We start from the raw sequence: 19,846 nt of genomic DNA on the forward strand, positions 1-19,846 counted from the left end.
ATTAAATTAAAATTTTTATTTTTCACAAGAAAATTAAATTAAATATAAAAAATTAATAAAAATTAAAATATAATTCCTAAAATTTTAGTAGATTAATAAAATAATTTTTAAAATACATATTTTTTTTACCAGCATCTTTTTTATTAATATCATATTTACTTCTCAAATCCCACTTTATATACATATCATAAATTAATAAATATTTAAATCATAAAAGTAATTTTATAGAATATTTCATTTTATTTAATATTATTAATATAAAATATAATTTCTGAATATATACATAATTTTTAATGTTTTAAGTAAATATTCAATAAAATATTTTAATATATAATTTATATTACAATATATAATATTTATATGTGATATTTTATATAATGAAAATTTATTTATAATAAATATTTATTTATATAATATTAATATTATATAAAATAAATTTATATTTAAAAAATTTATTAAATTTTTTTAAAATTTAATTTAATTAATTTTTTATTATAATTATGATAAATTTAAAATTTTTTATTTTATAAATTTTTAATAATAATATATGTAATATGACATCTAGATTAAAAAAATTTTAGTTAAATTGATCGAGAATAACAAAGAACTCCCTCCACTGTATAAGATTTTAAGCTTAGATATGTGAAAATTCTGACTTTTGGATTTTCTTTTCTTAATTTTAATGAAGATGATTAATTTCTACCTTCATTAAATACGCGAATCTTAAAAACATAGGCACTTTACTCATTTGTTTATATCTGCTGGAAAAAGACGAAGAAGAAGAAATATGAATAACAGGGATGGAGACCAAGTGGAGCAACTGCTTCAGGCCGCTCAAGACGAGTTGATCCTAAAGCTTTCCGTCGATTCTCATATGTCCCATGTCTCCCCCGACCGCCTCCCTCCCGATCTAGACCGTCGATTCCAGGCTCTCAAATCTCGACCATCTTCAATAGGCACCGCTAATCAATCATCAATCTCAACAAACCGCCAATTGCCGCCTGATGCCGATGATCTGTTGGCGAGATTTGCTGCTCTCAAAGCTTCCTCATCTAGCACTAAAGACAGCGATGTTGCTGGAATTGGTCGAGAGTGCGGTGGCGACAGCGATGTGGAAGAGGACGAGGTTGGGAAGATCATTCAGTGGGCCAAGGACGCTGCTCGTCTGGACCCCTCCCCACCGTCCGATGATGATGATGTAATTGATGACGACGATGATTCAACGGACGGAGAGGGTGAAGATAAAAACAGAGTGGACAAGACAAAGCGTTACCAGCCCTAGTGGGTCGTTTATTTCATACTATTATTATTATTAAAGGTACTTTTAGTTTAGTTCAATCAACTGGGTTGCCTTTGTACTTTCTTTTCTGGCCTAATAAGCTTTTATTTTATTTTTTTACCTACAAATTATTGCATGGCTGCTCAAAGCAGCAAGATTAATTTATTAGAAGAATGCAGGGAACACTTTCATTTGATGCCCAATGACAAAGTTAGGGCAAAATGGTGTCTCTTCTCTACTCTCTTTTCTTGCTCCTCAGTTTCTTCTATTTTGTGGATCTAACTTTTGCTCTCCCCATCTTTCCCTTCAATGGCCGCTATGAGAGACAAAGCATAGTGAGAATTTGATATGTTACTGAATTGAGTCTTTTTAGCTTTTCTTTCTCTTAATGATATTATTTTATTACAAAAATATCTTCTTCATTCGTTTACATTCTTTTCTAACAAGTTAAACTATACAAATTGAGTTTATTTGACCTCCGCATATCAACTTGTTTCCAATTTAAAATATCTACATGTTGGTAAACGCCTTACTTGATTAGTGGGTTAACGCCTTACTTGATTAGTGGGTTAACTTATTTCATCCGCATCAATAATTTTTATTATTACAAAAGTGTGGACTTGTTTTTTTAAATGGTCTGTCTCTCTCTCTGAGAGTTCGATTTCGTCTTGTCTTATGACAACTGACAAGGTTTTCATTTGTGTGATTCTGCTTTTTATCTTCTTGTTCTCTGGAATTATGGAGGAAGATAGTCTCTCTGTCGATATGGCGACTCTCTCAGTGGATGGTGAGGAGGTTGGGGGGGATCGAGTTTCAACTGGAGGAGGTTAAGGAGGTTTCAGAGGCTGCTGATTTGTGTTTGGTTGGTCGTTTCCTTACTGAACGTCCAATCAATTTTCATGCTATGCAACATGCCATGGCGGCATTGTGGTGTCCGACGGAGAAGATATCAGTAAGAGAGGTAGGAGGATGTGTTTATGTTTTTAAGTTTTTCCTTTTTGTGGATCGTGATCGAGCTCTCTCCATGTGTCCCTGTACTTTTAACAATTACATTTTGCTGCTTGAGAAAATGGATGGATTTCATTATCCTTTGGATGTTCCTCTGAATCATCTTTATCTATGGGTTCAGATTCATGGTTTGCCAAGGGGTTTTAATTCTGAACATGTGTTTAAAAGATTGGGTGATGAGTTAGGGGAGTTTGTTGAATCGGATGAATATAATTTCAAAAATCTATGGAATTCTTATATGCGAATCCGAGTCCGTTATAATGTTAATCGCCCCTTATGCACTGAGACCAGATTGAGGAAGGCAGGCGAAGAAGGGTCTACTGTTACTTTTGTTTATGAGCGAGCTCCTACCTTCTGTTATATCCATGGTTTGTTTGGCCATGGAGAACGTTTTTGCCCCAAGCTTATAGAGTTGGCTGGACAACCAGTTGTTCGCAAGTATGGTTCTCATCTTCGAGCTAATCCTCGACGTGATAAGTTCAACATTGGTTCGAAGTGGCTGCGAGACGATTTCAATGTTCAGGATTCCGGCCGTGGTTCATGGCAGGTTCCGGCGTAGTCAGTACAACGCCAAAACAGTTATGGAAAGTCCACTAATAATGGTGATATCCCTGATTTGCAGCACCAAGAATATTTAGGCAGAAATCAAGGGATTCCTCAATCACAAGGAGGCCCTAGTTCAAATTTGAATTTGGAAAAAACAGTTAATCAGGGAGTGACTGTAGTTGACCCAAAAAGGAGGCGTGTTGGCAAAGATAAGCTGGATGGGCTGGATGGTGGGGTTGCTAATGGGCCAAAAAACTTGATAATGACGGGACCTGAAAGTCAAGCCCGTCTACAGAAATGAGTTGCATTAGTTAGAATTATCGTGGGTTTGGGAACGATGTGCAATGGCTGTCAAATTTTATTTTCTTGCTAGAAACTTTTTGTTTGATTAATAAAATTGATGAAATAAAAATATTTTGGGTTATGATGGCTATGTTAGTGTGGACTGTATGGGTCGAAGTAGTGGTCTTGCTTTGCTTTGGAAGTCTGAATTCCGTTGCTGCTCGTAGTTCTTCTTTCTGGCATATTGATGTGGAGACTGATATTTCAGAATTGGGCTTATGGCGGTTGATAGGCTTTTACGGAAGGCCTAGCAAATCCCAAAGGCAACATTCTTGGGAGCTTCTCAGGGATTTGGCCCAGCAGAGCTCTCTTTCATGGGTCTGTTGCGGTGATTTTAATTCTATTTTGGAGCACAATGAGAAAAGAGGAGCTAATCAACAGCCCAATAATCTTAAAGATTTTAGAGAGGCTATTCTTGACTCTGGGCTTATTGACTTTCCCATGTCGGGTTATCGGTTTACTTGGGGCAATGGGAGACAATCAGTTTTGGGTTGAGGCTAAGTCGGATCGGTTTTTGGTTAATGATGCTTGGAGGTCTCAGTTTGGGTTGCCACTGCCAGAGTTCTTGATTTTTCATCATCCGACCATCTCCCTATTCTTCTCCGGACTAAAATTTTTGTCCCTTGTGAAAGAGCTCATTTGTTCCGTTATGAGAATGCCTGGGGTCGGGAACAGGAGTGCAAGCTTCTTGTGGAACAGATTTGGCAGAGTTTTAATTCAAGCTCCCTGTTAGATAAGCTCGCTATTTGTAGCGACCAGCTTTCTATTTGGGGTTTGGATTTCAGAAAGAAGCATCAAGTAGAGATCGATTTATGCAAATCAAAACTTCGTTCTTTTAGGGGGTTTCGAGATGCTCGTAGTAGGGAGAAATTCCTTGAGGCAAAGAATCGGTTGTTTGAATTGATGAATCAACGAGAGCTTTTCTGGAAACAAAGGGCGAAGGAGTTTTGGTTAAAGCATGGGGATCAGAACACAAAATTTTTCCACCGTAAGGTAACAATTCAGCAGCAAAAGAATCAGATTAACAAGTTGAGGGATGGGGAATGGCACGGTTGGGAATCTGGTCTGGGGGATCTGATTTCAGGTTGCTTCTCGGATTTGTTTAAATCCAATGTAGGTGATGGTTCCACAATTCTTAAATCTCATTTCTACCCAAATTTCTTCTGCACAAAATGATGTGTTATTGGCTCCCTATACCCCTAAAGAGGTTAAAGCTGCTGTTATGAGTATGCATGCCGATAAGTCCCCTGACTTAAATGGTTTTAATTCGGGGTTTTACCAGCAGTATTGAAGTATTATTGGTCCTCAAGTTTCTGTGTTTTGTATTCGGTGTCTTCATGAGGGCTCCTTTACAAGTGAGCTTAATGAGACGGCCATTGTTTTGATACCTAAGAAGAAGGCTCCTGAGAAGATGACAGATTTGCGGCCCATAGCTCTCTGTAAGGGTCTTTATAAAATTATTTCAAAAATGGTTGCTAATCGTTTGAAGCTTCTATTACCTGCAATTATTTCTCCTAGTCAAAGTGCCTTTGTTCCAGGCAAGATAATTCTATTATTGCGTACGAGTTGATGCATTTTATGAAGGGTCGACGAAGGGGTAAGGAGGGATATGCAGCCTTGAAAATTGATGTTAGTAAAGCCTACGACAGGTTGGAATGATCCTTTCTTCGGCAGATGTTGCTTAAGATGGGTTTTCATATCAAGTTTGTGGACTTCTTGATGCTCTGTGTCTCTACTGTATCCTTTCGAGATTTTGCAGCAAGGAAGTCTTTTGGGGTTGATATCGCCACAGCGGGGGTTGAGACAAGGGGACCCCCTATCCCCCTATTTGTTTATTCTCTGTATAGAAGGGTTGTCCCAATTGGTTCAGACGAAGGTTCAAGATCAGTCCTTACATGGGTGTTCTATTTGTGGTGGAGCTCTAGAAATCTCGCACCTTTTCTTCGCAGATGATAGTGTTTTCTTCTTTAGAGCCCATGAAGACGAAGCTGTTGTCCTTAAAGATGTTTTGGATGTGTACGCTGGTGCATCAGGTCAGCTTATTAATTACTCTAAATCCCTCATTTGCTTTAGTACTAATACATCTTTGGAGTTGAGGCAATGTGTCTGTGGTATTTTGGATGTTCCGGAGCATGAAAATCTTGGTCAGTATCTTGGACTTTCTACAGCAATTGGTAGAAATAAACAGGAGGTCTTTAAGTTTGTGAAAGATAGAGTCTGGTCTCGATTGAATTCTTGGAAGCATAAAGCTCTATCTAAATCAGGTAAGGAGGTGTTGATTAAAATAGTGCTCCAGGCTTTGCCCAATTATGTTATGAGTCTATTTCTTCTCCCAAAATCTATTTCGAATGTTATCCAGGGTATTATAGCAAAATTTTGGTGGGGCTCGGGAGGAAATAATGGACGTGGTATTCATTGGGTTAGCTGGGATAGACTTTCTCAACATAGGAGCCATGGTGGGTTGAGCTTTAAAAAGCTTCGGGATTTTAATGTCGCAATGTTGGGTAGATCGGGTGGAGCCTTCATACGAAGCCTAACTCGCTGGTTTGCCAGCTTCTTAAAGCTAGATATTATTCATCTACTACGTTCTTAGAGGCTCCTTTGGGTTCAAACCCAAGCTATGTGTGGCGTAGTATTCGGGAGTCTCAAGGTGTTCTTAAGTCGGGCTTGTTATGGAAAATTGATAAAGGGGAGGCTGTTTCAATATGGTTAGATCCTTGGATTCCGGATCCGGAGAATCCTTTTGTGACTTCTGATTTTGATGTGGCTAATGGGGTGTTCTTTGTGTCTGATCTGATTTCTAATGGGCGGTGGAACGTCAATCTTATCTCTTCAATCTTTAATCAAAGGGATAGAGATTTTATTTTGGCGATTCTATTGGCTGTATCGGCTACTGTGGATTCTCAGTTTGGAAAGTATTCGGTGAAGAGTGATTATCGTCGTTTAGCTAACTCGACTGAGGTTGTTGTACCAAATGATGTGAAGGCTATGTGGAATAAATTTTGGAAAGTGCCAGCTGCTCCTAAGGTGAAGAATTTTGTCTGGCGAGCTATTGGTGGGGCTGTTCCTTGCCGTTCCTCTTTACTCTATAGGCATGTTCCGATTATGGATGAATGTCCTTTTTGTTTGCAAGGATCGGAGACGGTGTTACATCTGTTGATTGATTGTGATTTTGCTAAAATAGTATGGCATTCTTCTTATTTGGGTTGGTTTACACTTCCTACGAACTCTTTTGTTGATTGGTTGAAGTCAATTCTAGCTCTCTTCAATCCAAAAGATGCGGCTGCAACTGGATGATTTGGAATGCTCGGAATGATGTGGTTTGGAAGAATAACTATGTGAGCCCTATTGTTTGTTGGTATAAGGCGAATGTTTTCTGTAATGCATGGTGGTCTGTTAATATCGCTCCCCTGCCTGCTGTTGCTCCTTCCAGAGTTGAGATTTGGCGTCCTCCTCCATCAGGTTGGTTGAAGCTTAATGTGGATATAGCTACTGGTATTGATAATATGTACAGGGGGATTGGTATTGGGAGTTCGGTTGGATATGGGCTATTTTTTTGCTTGCAAGATTATGAGAGTTGTTGGATTAGCATCTCCTCTTAACGCTGAATTGGTGGGCATCCGGGAAGTTTTGAGCTGGATTAAAGATCAAGAATGGCAAAAAGTGAAAGTCGAAGTAGATAATGTGCAGGCTATACGGGCTGTTACTTCTCCTGGATATTCTGGTTTGATAGCAACTGAGGGAGTTGTTTTGGATTGTAAATTTCTTTTGAATAGAATTAGTTGTGATGTTAGATTTCATCATGTATCACGCTCGACGAATGAGTTTGCGGATAATCTTACTCAAGCAATTCGTTCGTCTTCGAGCTTAGGAGAGTGATATACAAATCCACCTGATTTTATTTCTTTGGCTTAATACAACCCCTTGTTTCTTAAAAAAAAAATATTATTATTAAAATTTCCAAATCTTTCTTTTAGGTATATTGATTTCGATAATATTAAGAATTCAAATCTCTGAAATTTTCCAAATTTACAGACTTAAATACAAACTCTCAGAACCTCAGCTGTCCATCCCTAAAGCATAATCACAATACACGGTCTTCCATCTTTGAGAATTTTATTATTTAATTATTATAATATAAAAAATCTCATTCGTGCATCCTCGACTTTAAAAAATATACAATCTTTAAACTTTTAAAAAATTTATTAATTAATTATATTTTACTATTTAATTTTTACAATATAAATAAAAATTTAATAAGTTATTAAAAAAATTATTAACTAATCTCATTATATTAAAGCTATTTTAACTTTTTTTCTTTCTACATTTAATAGTTAAAATTATCAAGAAAATTAATTATTATATTTTAAAAAAAATCTCAAAACTTTTCATATATTTTTTAAAATTAAAAGACTAATTACCATATTTATCCGTATTATAAAAATCAAATAATAATTTTTCTTAGTGTTTCAATTTTTTTGGAAGGTATTATACTATATTTGTACAGTAGCACAAGTATTTATTCAAAAAAAACATATAAATATATAAATCATTGATCAGCGCAACGTACATCAACAATCAAGAGTCGGAAACGTTCAACATCTAAAAACCAAAAATTACAAAACCATCTTAACTTTAAGAAAAACATTATGCCATAATTGATATTCCAACTACCATCTGTTGCGGGAATTTGCAACACAGAATGATCAGAGCACCATAATCTGATATATATAATAATAATAATAACAATAAAAAGAAGATACAAATTGAGCCGTGCTACCGTCATTGGACAATTATTTCTAATGAATAAAATCATCGACAGCAGGTCAGCTTACCAGATTTACTCTTTTTTCTCCTCTCTTAAGTTTGTAACCTTCTTTCTGATTGCTAACTCTATAATGCACAAAATTCCTGCTAAGATATAATTTCAGAACAGCCCGTTTTCTTTTCTTGGTAGCCTGCAGTTGTGGTGGGGAAAAAAGAGTATAAAATGTCTATGGTCATAATCAAAATTAAAGGCATGAAATCCTAAATGCTTACCCATAGTTTAAATTAACGGAATTCATCATGGAAATCATAATCGTCATCTTCTTCATCATTGAAAACAGCACTGTAAAATACATATGGGTTCTCAATCATCTCCATCAAGGATAGGCGCCCATCTTTATCTGTATCAGCCTGCAATGTGCTTCGCATAATGTTCAATCATAGCTTCCATAATAACATGCAAATTTGAATACGCACCATTACAACAGAGAACAAATATGCCCAACCGATTATCTTCATTTCTAATATCATTGGGTTTCTTCTCATCAAAGTTTACTTTAAGCCTTTGAACTACCATCTCAAATCATAATGTGTGCTAATGGTTTTATCGGACCAGGTAGCAAACATTGACAGATCCTCCAGAAGGAAAAAGGATAAAACAGAGAAGAGAAGAAAAGGTATGCCCACACAAGGGCATGCAATAATAGTCAATTTTAATACAACAACATTGACGAAGAATCTCTAAACTCTAATACCTAAGCAAAAAGATTTTATCAAAAAAGCAAGAAAGTCTAAGCTATGCCTTACTAAAGAAAATAACATTTGAAAACCTTTTATTTCTCATATGATTAGAAAAAAAATAAAGGACAAAAAAAAAGGTAGCAAGCAAATAGTGACCCCGCCCAGTCTTACACCATGCTAAAGGAGATATTACAGTTGCACAAAAACACTGAATAGAACAGAACTGGCTTAAGTTCCTTCTGGTTCTCATGTATCAATTGATCCAAGTAGCAAAAAAAGTTGGCACAGATAAGGAACAGCCTTCTTTTGGCACATAGCAAATCCTGCACGGAATACATGTGCTTGGAGAAGGCACTTGATGCATTGGCTTTTCAACATATAGTAACACAACAAAATTTCTGCACATAATTTACTGAATTTGCCACTCTAGCCCTCTTATCCAAGTCACACGGTTTATAAAGATCATTCAAATTAGATGTCAACAGAAGTCCCTAAACGGTATTCAGAGACTTGAACACCATCTTTATAGGATGTCATAAAGCAGGTAAAGAGTGGTAAAAGTTATCAGTAGGATTCAAATGGGTAGTTGAACCTATTGCAGCTTTTTATTTTTTTCCTTTTTAAGGTGTGTGTGGTAAATCGTATGAGTTAATGACCAAAAAAATCTCATCCTTTTTCCATTTTTCAATTGCACCCTATCTTTTTATAATTCACCTATTAATCTCCACACTTTTGTACTTGTCCCAATTACAACTTGACATTAAATTTTTCGTTAGAGACTAATGGAATTGCAATGTCATCTGATACACTGTCGCCTCGTCACTTTGCCACGTCGGCGAAGTTCAGAATACAATTGATTACAACTTAAAAGGTCATAGTTTAATTGGTAAATTTTTTAAATTTAGAGTGCAATTGTAAATTTTTTTAAAGGTTAGTGTTTTTTTTGTTATTTCTCCTAAAATTAAAATTTATAATATTAAAAGAATAATTTACATTATTATTATTATTATTATTATTATTATTATTATTATTATTATTATTATTATTATTATTATTATTATAAATTTCTTAGTTTTATCAATCATCTAGTATATCAATTTATTTTAATTTATTCCAAAATTAATCCACATCCTAATTTTTTTCATCCCTATTATCATTGTAGTTTAAAAAAGTGTATGATCAATAATATATATTTATTTTATTTTATAATGTGAAATATAAAATTAATTTAAAATTTTATTTTGTATAATTTATTTTTGAGAATATAAAATAATAAAATAGTTATAACTATTTTTTAATATATTTTTAAAATAATATTTTTTTACTTTCAACCATATTGTTAATTATGCATTTTTTTAATTACAATAATAATTAGTATAGCTTAATTCAGAATTAAATTAAAATAAAATTGATATATTAAATCATTGAAAAACTAAAAAAATTATAATAATACTATAAATTATTTTTAAATATTACCAATTTTAATTTTAGGAGAAGTGACCAAAAAATCCTAATTTTTAAAAAAATTTACAATTGCACCCTAAACTTTAAAAATTTACCAATTAAACCTTACTTTTTAAGTTGTAACCAATTGTATCCTGAACTTCGCTGACATAGTAGAGTGATATAGACATGTCAAATGACGAGGCAATTCTATTAGTTTCTAATGGAAAATTCAATGTCAAAGTGTAATTAGAACAATTATAAAACTGTGGGATTTAATTGGTGAACCATAAAAGGATAGGGTGTAATTGCAAAAATGAGAAAATGATAGGGTTATTTTGGTCATTAAATCAAATCATATTCTATGTTTATGGACATCATCAATAACTGTGTTGCCAGTGGCGGCTGCATCTACAAGATTTCTTCAACTTATTAGCCAATGTAAGAACTGCAGGGTTATCATTCTATGATAGCAGACAGAAGAAATAAGGTACCTCTTGCATGCTTCCTATGCACCTTGGTTAAATACCTTTGTTGTATGTATGTATGTATGTATGCAAGTGTGTATTTTTCTCTTCTTCATGAGCACATCCGTTTATGCACAGTTCTATCAGCAATTACTAACATAAAAACAAAAATATTTTACAAACATCCTTAATCGTAAAACAAACGGTCTTTCCAGTACCTGTGATATGATGTAATCAGCTTGTTGTTTTGCATAGTAATGCTCTGAAGGATGAAGCTTTCCAATTATGGGCAGTAACTCAGTGTCAGACAAATATCTACAAAGAGCAGAGCCAAGTTCAATAATTCTCGCACCTTATACATTAGAATATACTCTTGAGTAATGATAATAATCTGCTAATAGATTCCAAAAGGGTACCTGTCACCATCTTTGTCTAGCTGAGCAAATAATGTCTTAGCTGGGGCCTCCGTTGAATCATCAGAGAGATGTGAAGAACTATGACTTTCTTCATCATAATTCCTCACCAAGTCAAATAGTCCATGGAAGAATTCTTTAAAACTAACCTTCCCATCTTTGTCTGAATCTCTTTCCCTAAGGGGAAGAACAAGGTAATCAATTGGTTAAGCTAATACATTGAAGCCACAATGAGATCACTATCACTATCACTACAGACAGAATGACATGATAGAAAAGTAGAACTGCAGATGGCAACAGAATGAGTTCATTAGATAATAGAAGTCATTGCATTTTGACTTCATACCCAACATTTTTAGTGCCTAAAATATATCTCCATGTTTTTATTAATGAGTTCTCCCTCCAGATTCATCGCATTGGGCTGAACTGCATCAGTGGATATAATTGGTACACTTTATTAGGGTTCAGAGAACCCACGAAATTATGCATTTAAGAGCAATTTTATCTGTTTTTCTGGCAATAGAACATTTGACCTTTGGATATTCATTCTAAGATTTCCATAAAATGAAGTAATAAACATAAAAAGGTAGTAAACCAAACAAACCTCACAAAAATGTTACAACATTCTTAATACATTGTGAAGAGCCCATAACATATAGGTCGATAATGTAATCCCCATCACGGAATAAATGCCTTGTAGTTGGGTGTTGTGAGGCTAAAAAGTGATACAATCATTCAAGCACATCTGGATATCTAGATAAAATAATATTAGAACTCTTAAAATTTCATTGACTGCACTGGAAAGGAGAAGAAAGGCATAGAAAACTATGTTCTCTTTTATTCAATCATTAATTCCAACTATCTAAATGTCCATCCATCTCCCCTGCTCCCTTTTTCTCTTCCCATATAAGCCAAATCACATAGGCTTTTCAAAGAAGACAGATTAGAAGAGTTAAAATTAAAGAAGGTAAATTAACATAATTAATGTCACCTTACTTCCTCCTTGCACAACCATTGAAGCAGCTTTGGGTTTTTGCTGTCAGCTGGATGCAGAAAGCTAAAGAGATCAAATAGAAGAATCAGGAATAGGAGATTCATTAGAAGAAATTAGTAAGAATTGATTAATCAAATAGAAGCTCACTCATTGAACTCTGTTACATTCAAAAGACCATCTCCATCTGTATCTGATGCATTAAAATGTTCTTCTCTCCACCAGCCCATATCATAGCCAAAAGAATTTTTATCTGCCAAAAAAAAAAAAAAAACAGCTAACCAAACTTCATAAACCTGCTATCACACTCATAGTCGTACCAAAGAAATAAGAAGAAACGGAAGGTAGTAAAATCCCAAGGTAAAGAAAAAAAAAACAAAAAAAAAAGAAAAAAGAAGAAGAAAGGGAGAAGAAATAAACAGAACAATTCAAAGCCTAAACCACGGAAAAATCAAGTACAGGAGAATTGCATTTTGATGTAAAAGCAGGAAACCCATCATTTCATTGTGTAGCAGTAGAAACCATGTTAATATCCAAGGAAGACTAATAGAAATACAGAATGAGAAAACTTTAAAAATCCTGACTTTGATATCCCATGAAATGACTTTAAGGTAATCATCACCACTTGCCCCCTTTAATGTCACTATATTGCAGTTTGTTGCGACTCTCATTAATGATGCAGTTTCCTTTAATTATTAAACTCACAACTGGGCTACTGGATGAATTAGACAGTTCAAGATGGAGAACACAACGTCCAACCAATGCTTATAGTTCATCCATCAAAAAGAAAAATCAATATTGTGTTAGTTTTCTGTTCTTCAGCTATAGTTTTCTGTTCTTCAACTACTTGTCTAGCAACTAGCATACTTGGGTAGAATTCCTTAATGTCTTTCATGTGTGTTTGCATATATATCAATTACAAGATGCAACAGGACATATCAAGCATCAGCCAGAACTCAGAATTCAAGTTCACAAACATATGCAGCAACCCTACAGTAATTAGAAATAAATAAATAAAACAGCAATCACAATAAGAAAAGCCTACATCAAGCATGCATCAGACTAATTTCAAAAGAGAACCGGCAACAATAAAACATAATCTTTAAAAAAAAAAATCAGCATATCAAATTCCATAAAGTTAAATAAACAAGTTTGATTACTCTTTAAAAGAGGAAACAAGAGAAAGACAAGGACCTGAATTTTGAACCCAACTGGGAGGCTCATACTCTGCAAAAGATATGAATCCGTCGTGATTTTTGTCATGAACATCCAACTCCCTTTGAGTCCTATGCACGACTTCCCTCTCCGCTTGATTCAAGTTCCACTCAGTCAATTCATGCACGCTCACATAGCCATCAACTGGGTCCACATCAATTTTCGGAAAAAGCAGTAATAACCTATCCACCATGTTAGGCATCTCCTCGATCAATGCGCATAAAAGCATATATATACAAATAACCATAGAAATAAGCATATGTGAAATGGTAGGAGACCATTAACAACCAACTAACTACAATTTCATGGTCGAAAACTGCAATACAATATGATGGATAAGCTTCAGGGAATACTTAGGCTCTCTTCAAGTTAAGTCTAAACAATTTAGTTAGATCAATTTCTCCTTCAAGAAAAAAGTAAGGTATTATGTGCCACTATAGAATTCTGTTCAGTTTATTGAAATCGAAGGAACTCAGCAGACAAATGCGTAACCACATTCATCTAGATGGCATGTCTCCTCCCCAATCAATGCAGATATGCGGACAAATTAATAAAAGCAAAATTACATCTAGGTGGATAGAAGGCATTATAAGTAAAAAGGGATAAGAAAACCTATTGGTGACATTGAATTTCTCTTCGTCGTTCAAGTAATCCTCGGCATCCAGGAAATCCTCCCACTCAGGTTGGGCCTCGTGGGCAGGAGCGGAGTCATGGTGGTCAGCATGGTTAACGATTTCAGGATGGGCTTGCTCAAAGTAGTGCTTCTCCCATTGCTTGTCTTCGCGGCGGCGCTCGATGTCAGCAACGAGAGGGTCAAAAACGATGGGGTCCTGGTGGTGGTGGTGGTAGGGGTCGGAGAAGTTGAAAGTGGAACGGAGCTTGAGGCGGCGGTGACGTCGGTTAGAGGGCTTGGAAGGGTTGCGAGAGATGAGCAAGAGGAAGAGAAAAGCTAAAGTAAGGTAAATGAAAATGGAGATCTTTGGCATTCTTTTAGATCTAATAGAACACACACAGTTTGACGATTTGGACCGTTTATGAAATTATAAGGAAGACAGACTCCCATCGCCTTTTTGCTTATTTATATGCGAATTTAAGCTTACTTAGCAGACTTGACTTTTCATTAATATCCCAGACCCAGAGGCTTTCTTTTATATCTTTTAATATGCCAAATTATTGGATATAGTTAGATCATAACTCATCCTGCTTAGCTTAGGTGATGGAAAGAGTCAAAAGAATTGCACTAAATAATTAAAAAATTAAATAAATTTAAATATAATTTAACTTCGATGTAAATTGGTACGAATTTAACTTTAATAATTTTTTATTTTTTTAAAAAAATAAAATTTGGTGGATTGAAATTGAAAATTTTTTAAAAATCTTAAAAAATTTTATTTTAAAAATCTTCGCTCCTGGCAAACATAAAGTAAACCTTGAAAAAAAATTTATTATCCTGAAAAACCTCCATCTAAATATAGTGTAAGAGTTTAAAATTTTCAATAATTTATGATAGTACTATTAAAATATATAATAATTGTTTCATTAATATATAAAATGATTTTTTTATTTAAAAATTATAATTTTATATATTAATAGAATATCTCATGCACCGCTACTAATTATTCTTAATGACTCTACCAAAATAAAAGCATTATGATTACAATGTAACCATAGTTTCAATCTATTTGCTAGAGTTTCAAATATTTATCTTTATTACAAAATTAAGCTGATGTGATGATATTTATGAATCCCCATAAGAATGGAATACTTGGGTACAAACAACGATGCTCGTTCAATTTAATTCGCACAATAAAAAATCATTTTCATAAAAATGTAAACCTCTCAACATGAATACGGTCACACTATATTCCAATTACACCGATAAGAATGAGCTAGAAAATCTATCATAGCCAAGAGCTTTGTTGCCTCCCAGTTGAAATACAACGGTCTTTTACCTCAATCACTTGAAAATGACACTAGTAAAGTCTTATTGATATATGTCATTACGAGAATAGTATAATTTAAAGCATTGATGACACTCTTTAGTAGATTGTGTACAACTTATATAAAAAAAATATGATTAGCGATTTGACATTTGCATCCCTTCAACTCAATCTCTTGTAGTGGTTTAAAATCAAGAAATGTAATTGTGTTGCCTTCACTGAATATTAGACAAATAAAAGATTTGGCATTACGATCCATTTTCTTTCTTGTAACCACTACTCCTAAAAACGTTGACACCAATGCACTTCTCATTTATACCGTAATGTAGTGAGTTGAGCCTTCAAGTCTGCTTCCTTAACAACATTAAAATTCTCAAGGACAAGCATACATACATTGCAGGACCTATATCTTAGTAGTACTATTATGAAATACAACATGATGCCAATTACTAAATTAGCAGGGGTGGGGTCTAAAGACTACATCTAATATAGAGAGGTGTGTGTTGTTGCTCGGTCCATCTTTTACTTTTGCTAGTTTAGTTGGTCTTATCCCTTATTCATAGTTTACTGCCTTCGTTTTTTGGCTTGCTTCAAGCTATTTTTAAGTAGTCAGGTGTTACTAGGATTGTATCTTAAGCAGCTAGATTACAATGATAGGGACAACTGCAATTTGGCAGTTAGATCTCGTACACATGTCAATATGGTGGTTCTTTGGCGACTATTTTTGTAATACCAGGCTAGATTCCGGCATCGGAATCCCTACATTCCGGCGAAATCTCCGTTGGAATCAGGAATTCTGAAGATGCCAGAGGCTTCTAGAGGGGTAAAATGTGTTTTCTAAAAGGTTTTTACTGATTCCATGGTTTTAAATGAAAAAGAATTGAGTTTTGAAAAGAAAAGACCAAGGAGGCATTTGCCAGGTTCGACCGCCGAAAGTGAAGTTCGGCCGCCGAACATGGAAAGGCTTCGGGAGCGCCTTTGGCCTCCGAAAGTCTTGTTTGAACTAGCCAAGGTTCGGCCGCCGAAAGTCAAGTTCGGCCGCCGAACATGCATGAGTTTAGGGGGCACGTTAGGCTGCCGAAGGTCTCTGACCAGGCCACCTATAAAGGGCCCTCAGATCGGAAATGGACGAGTTTTCTCCCCATTCTCGAGCTCACGTGAGTTTTTGTCCTCCCTTGGCCATTTTCATGTTTTTCTTCATCTCCTTCATGTTTTCATGAGTTTTATGGCTGTTTTGAAGAATTTTAAAGCTTAGATCGAAGTTTTGGGAGCTTGGAGCTTTTGGAGCTTGGATTCTCCACACCTCCGAGTTAGAGATCACACAATCCTCGATCTTTAAGAGGTAAGTGTAGATCTTTGCTTTCCTAGTGTCTTTTGAAGTCTTATGAAGGTTTTAATGGTAGAATATGGGTAGATATGCATGTTAGGATTTATGTGGGTTTTATGCCCAATGTATGTTATGTGATGCTCATGTATGTTTATATGATGCTATGTTGAATGTTTAGGCTAGGTTATGCATGTGGGAGAGTGTATGCATGAGAGGGAAAGAGCAAGTGAGATTATGGGTTGTTTTGATGGTTTTGGCCTATGTGGGTCATAAGCTATCTATGTATGTTTTGATGTTGTTTTTGGAGTTTAATCAAGCTATTAAGCTCTTTTGTGCATGGTTAAGGGTTTATGCATGTTTTGGTAAGGTTGGGTGCTTGTTTTAGGGTGTTTGGAAGGTTTGGGAGGCTTGAATGCATGAGAAGCTGAGTTCTGCCCTTCTGGGAAGAACTCAGGTTCGGCCGCCGAAGGTGGTTTCGGCCGCCGAACCTGCCTTTGGATGCATGGTTTGGCCGCCTAACCTTGCCCCCGAAAGTTGAGTTTTGGCTTGAAAGCAGACTTTCGGCCGCCGAAGGAAGGATTCGGCCGCCGAAAGTGCCTGACTTTCGTCTCTGGAGAGGGACTTTCGGCCGCCGAAGGTGCCGCCGAAAGTACCCAAGTTTCGTCTCTGGAGGGAGGGTTCGGCCGCCGAAGGTGCCGCCGAAAGTGCCCTGTCCAGCCTTTTCAAGGTTGTTTTCTATGCATGTTTAAGTGATGTTTTAAGGGGTTTTTGGGTAGTTGTTTATGAGTTGTTTAGAATGTGTTTGGCACCTCATTCGAGTCCACCTGTGTAGGACCGAACCTGAGGGATCGAGGAGGCCATCAGTGTTAGCAGTTGCAGAGTCGGTCCAGCGTCTGCCAGAGGTGAGTAGAACTAACTTAATCTTTTATTTTATGAAATCAAATGCCTAAAGCATGCTCATGCATCATGTTTATATGTAATAGGTTGATTGCACTAGTTACACGAATATGAAGCATTGCATTATTTACTGTTGATGGAGATTGGACCAAGGATGACCCCATTAGCCCTAGAGATGTTGTGAGACCTGGCCGGGCCAGGCATACGAAGGTTGTGAGACCCGGCCGGGCCGGGCATACTGAGACTGGAGGGATGTTTTAGGGTTAGGTCCAATCCGTGATATGATTTGTTTGTGCTGTGACGCATTCCATGAAAGCATGTAATTAATGAACTGTTTTCTTTGTTTCTACTCACTGGGCTTTTTAGCTCACCCCTTTCCCCTAACCCCAGTTTTGCAGGTCAGAGGTAGGCTAGGATGACGTCAAGGGTAAAAGTCTTGTAGTAGTATTAGCTTAGTACTTTTAGTGTGGACATGTATTATAAATTGATATAATATTTTGTCAGAGATTGTAATGTAAAGTTATGTTTATTGGATTAGTACTGCGCTTGGCCCTAAGACTTGGTTAGTCCCTGTTTAATACATGATGTATGTAAAGTTTTTATGTTGAGTTGTGTTGAACTGAACTTGTGGCATGTGTTGTTTACCACTTTAGAGATTGATGAGGGCCCTGCAGGAGGTCTTATGTTTGTGGTTTGATGCATGCACAGGTTAGGTTCTAGTTCCTTGGATGTAATCCCAGCTTGATGTATGTTATGTTGACCCAGCTAGAGTTTTGATGAGGGCTCTTGTAACGACCCGAAAATCGGACCGCTACCGGCGCTAGGATCCAGATCGGCTTAAGGCCGCCGGGACCCGTAGCAAGCCTGACATGTAACCTGTAAACCTGTTTAATCCCAAACATGATCAACAATCATACATAAAAAAAAAATTTTTAAACTTTTCCTCTATCATCCAACTCAACCTGAACATACATGTACATAGTCATGATCATAATCATGATCCCTCTGTGGGATCTCCTCAATGCCCCAACGGGCGATACAACATGAGATGAGTTGGCTTAAACATAAACATCAATAGACATCAAGATCATGTATCAACAAGGGATTACAATACTCATAGGGTCAAGCACATCTATAACCTCAATATACCTCATTACATCATAATACAATTGTCATGTCCACAATCTAACTATTACATCAAAATACTTCAAAAACTCTGGCTAACCTTCTGGTCTACCCTGTACCTGCACATCTGGGGTTAGGGGAGAGGGGTGAGCTAACAAGCCCAGTGAGCAGAATAGTGAAAACAATATATTAAAATTTCATGCTTTCATGGAATGCAACACATCACAACGAATCACATCTCGGATGGTATTGTCACCAATAGTCCTCTACATAGTCCAACTGTGCCGGGACGTAGAATGGGTACAACCGGTCTTTCCCTTAACATAACATATCATACAGTCCAACTGTGCCAGGGACGTAGAATGGGTACAACCTGGACTTTCTCTTACATCGTGCCAGGGACGTAGAATGGGTACAACCTGGACTTCCATACCGTATCATGCCGCAGCATCATCATGCCATATGAGGACTAAAGGGTCATCCAATAAACAATCCACATCAACATCATAAATGCAATGCAACATATTCGTGAATACTAATGCAAACAACCTACTATATCTCATGGCATTCATGATGCATGGATCATGCTCAAAATTCATATTTCATTTAATTTAAAACTTAAGGTTTATTCCACTCACCTCTGGCTAGCTCTGACAAACTCTGTAGCAGTTGGCTCACTGCTGGGGTCCTCGGTTCCTCGGGTCCGAACCTACACGGGTGGACTCCAATGAGGGACCAAACATACATAACATAACTCTAATATACTCCCCAAAAACCCCCTAAAACATCATAGAACAACTTCGTAAAAACATGCAAGAAATGGCTGGACAGGGCACTTTCGGCGGCAGGTTCGGCGGCCGAAAGTCCCAGACAGAGACGAAAGTCTCCTTTCGGGGGCAACTTCGGCAGCCGAAAGGCTTGCCTCACCAGCCATGTTCGGCGGCCGAAAGTTCCTTCGGCTGCCGAACCTGGTTTCTGCCAAAGGGCAGAAACTCGGCTCCTTTATGCACATTTGCCTCCCAACTCTCAACTCATGCATAAACTTGTTCTAAAACATGCATACATATCATACATTACACCTAGGGGTCTCAAACTAGCAAATACCCCAACTACAACACTTCAAACACACAAAAATCAACATACATTGTTCATCAAAACATCAAAACCTACAAACTCATCAACAAGCCTAAACATGCATCTCTACCCATAAAACCACTAAATGCTTGTTTAAAACACATAATAAGGGTGGATCCGAGCTTACCTCTTGAAGAAACGAGAGGAAAGACGATCCTAGCTTGGAGATGGAGAGATTGAGCTCTTTGAACCTCCAAGTACCCAAAACTTA

General features: G+C 36.4%; 2 protein-coding genes across 8 annotated transcripts; one reads left to right on the forward strand and one right to left on the reverse strand.

Moving 5' to 3' along the window:
* The first annotated feature begins 604 nt into the window (after positions 1–604).
* On the forward strand, positions 605–7,086 carry LOC110625449. Of its 6 annotated transcripts, XM_021771041.2 has the most exons (3): positions 1,294–1,489; positions 2,028–2,240; positions 2,409–7,086. In XM_021771041.2, the coding sequence occupies exons 1-3, from the start codon at positions 1,415–1,417 to the stop codon at positions 2,844–2,846; spliced, it is 726 nt and encodes a 241-aa protein (XP_021626733.1). In that variant the 5' UTR covers positions 1,294–1,414; the 3' UTR covers positions 2,847–7,086. The 6 variants fall into 6 exon arrangements, with proteins under 6 accessions (XP_021626735.1, XP_021626734.1, XP_043817639.1 ...); XM_021771043.2 differs by having other exon boundaries at positions 605–1,318; positions 2,024–7,086; XM_021771042.2 differs by having other exon boundaries at positions 605–1,318; positions 2,028–7,086.
* Positions 7,087–7,693: 607 nt separating this feature from the next.
* Positions 7,694–14,294, reverse strand: LOC110626797 (calumenin-B). Of its 2 annotated transcripts, XM_021772886.2 has the most exons (8): positions 13,825–14,290; positions 13,192–13,394; positions 12,148–12,250; positions 11,998–12,063; positions 11,010–11,183; positions 10,812–10,908; positions 8,216–8,353; positions 7,694–8,133 (listed from the first exon to the last, which is right to left on the reverse strand). In XM_021772886.2, the coding sequence occupies exons 1-7, from the start codon at positions 14,196–14,198 to the stop codon at positions 8,228–8,230; spliced, it is 1,143 nt and encodes a 380-aa protein (XP_021628578.1). In that variant the 5' UTR covers positions 14,199–14,290; the 3' UTR covers positions 7,694–8,133; positions 8,216–8,227. The 2 variants fall into 2 exon arrangements, with proteins under 2 accessions (XP_021628578.1, XP_043817905.1); XM_043961970.1 differs by lacking the exon at positions 7,694–8,133 and having other exon boundaries at positions 8,250–8,386; positions 13,825–14,294.
* Between the last annotated feature and the right edge of the window lie 5,552 nt (positions 14,295–19,846).

Source organism: Manihot esculenta, chromosome 11, assembly GCF_001659605.2.
Source record: "Manihot esculenta cultivar AM560-2 chromosome 11, M.esculenta_v8, whole genome shotgun sequence".
In the NCBI taxonomy this organism is placed as follows: domain Eukaryota; kingdom Viridiplantae; phylum Streptophyta; class Magnoliopsida; order Malpighiales; family Euphorbiaceae; genus Manihot; species Manihot esculenta.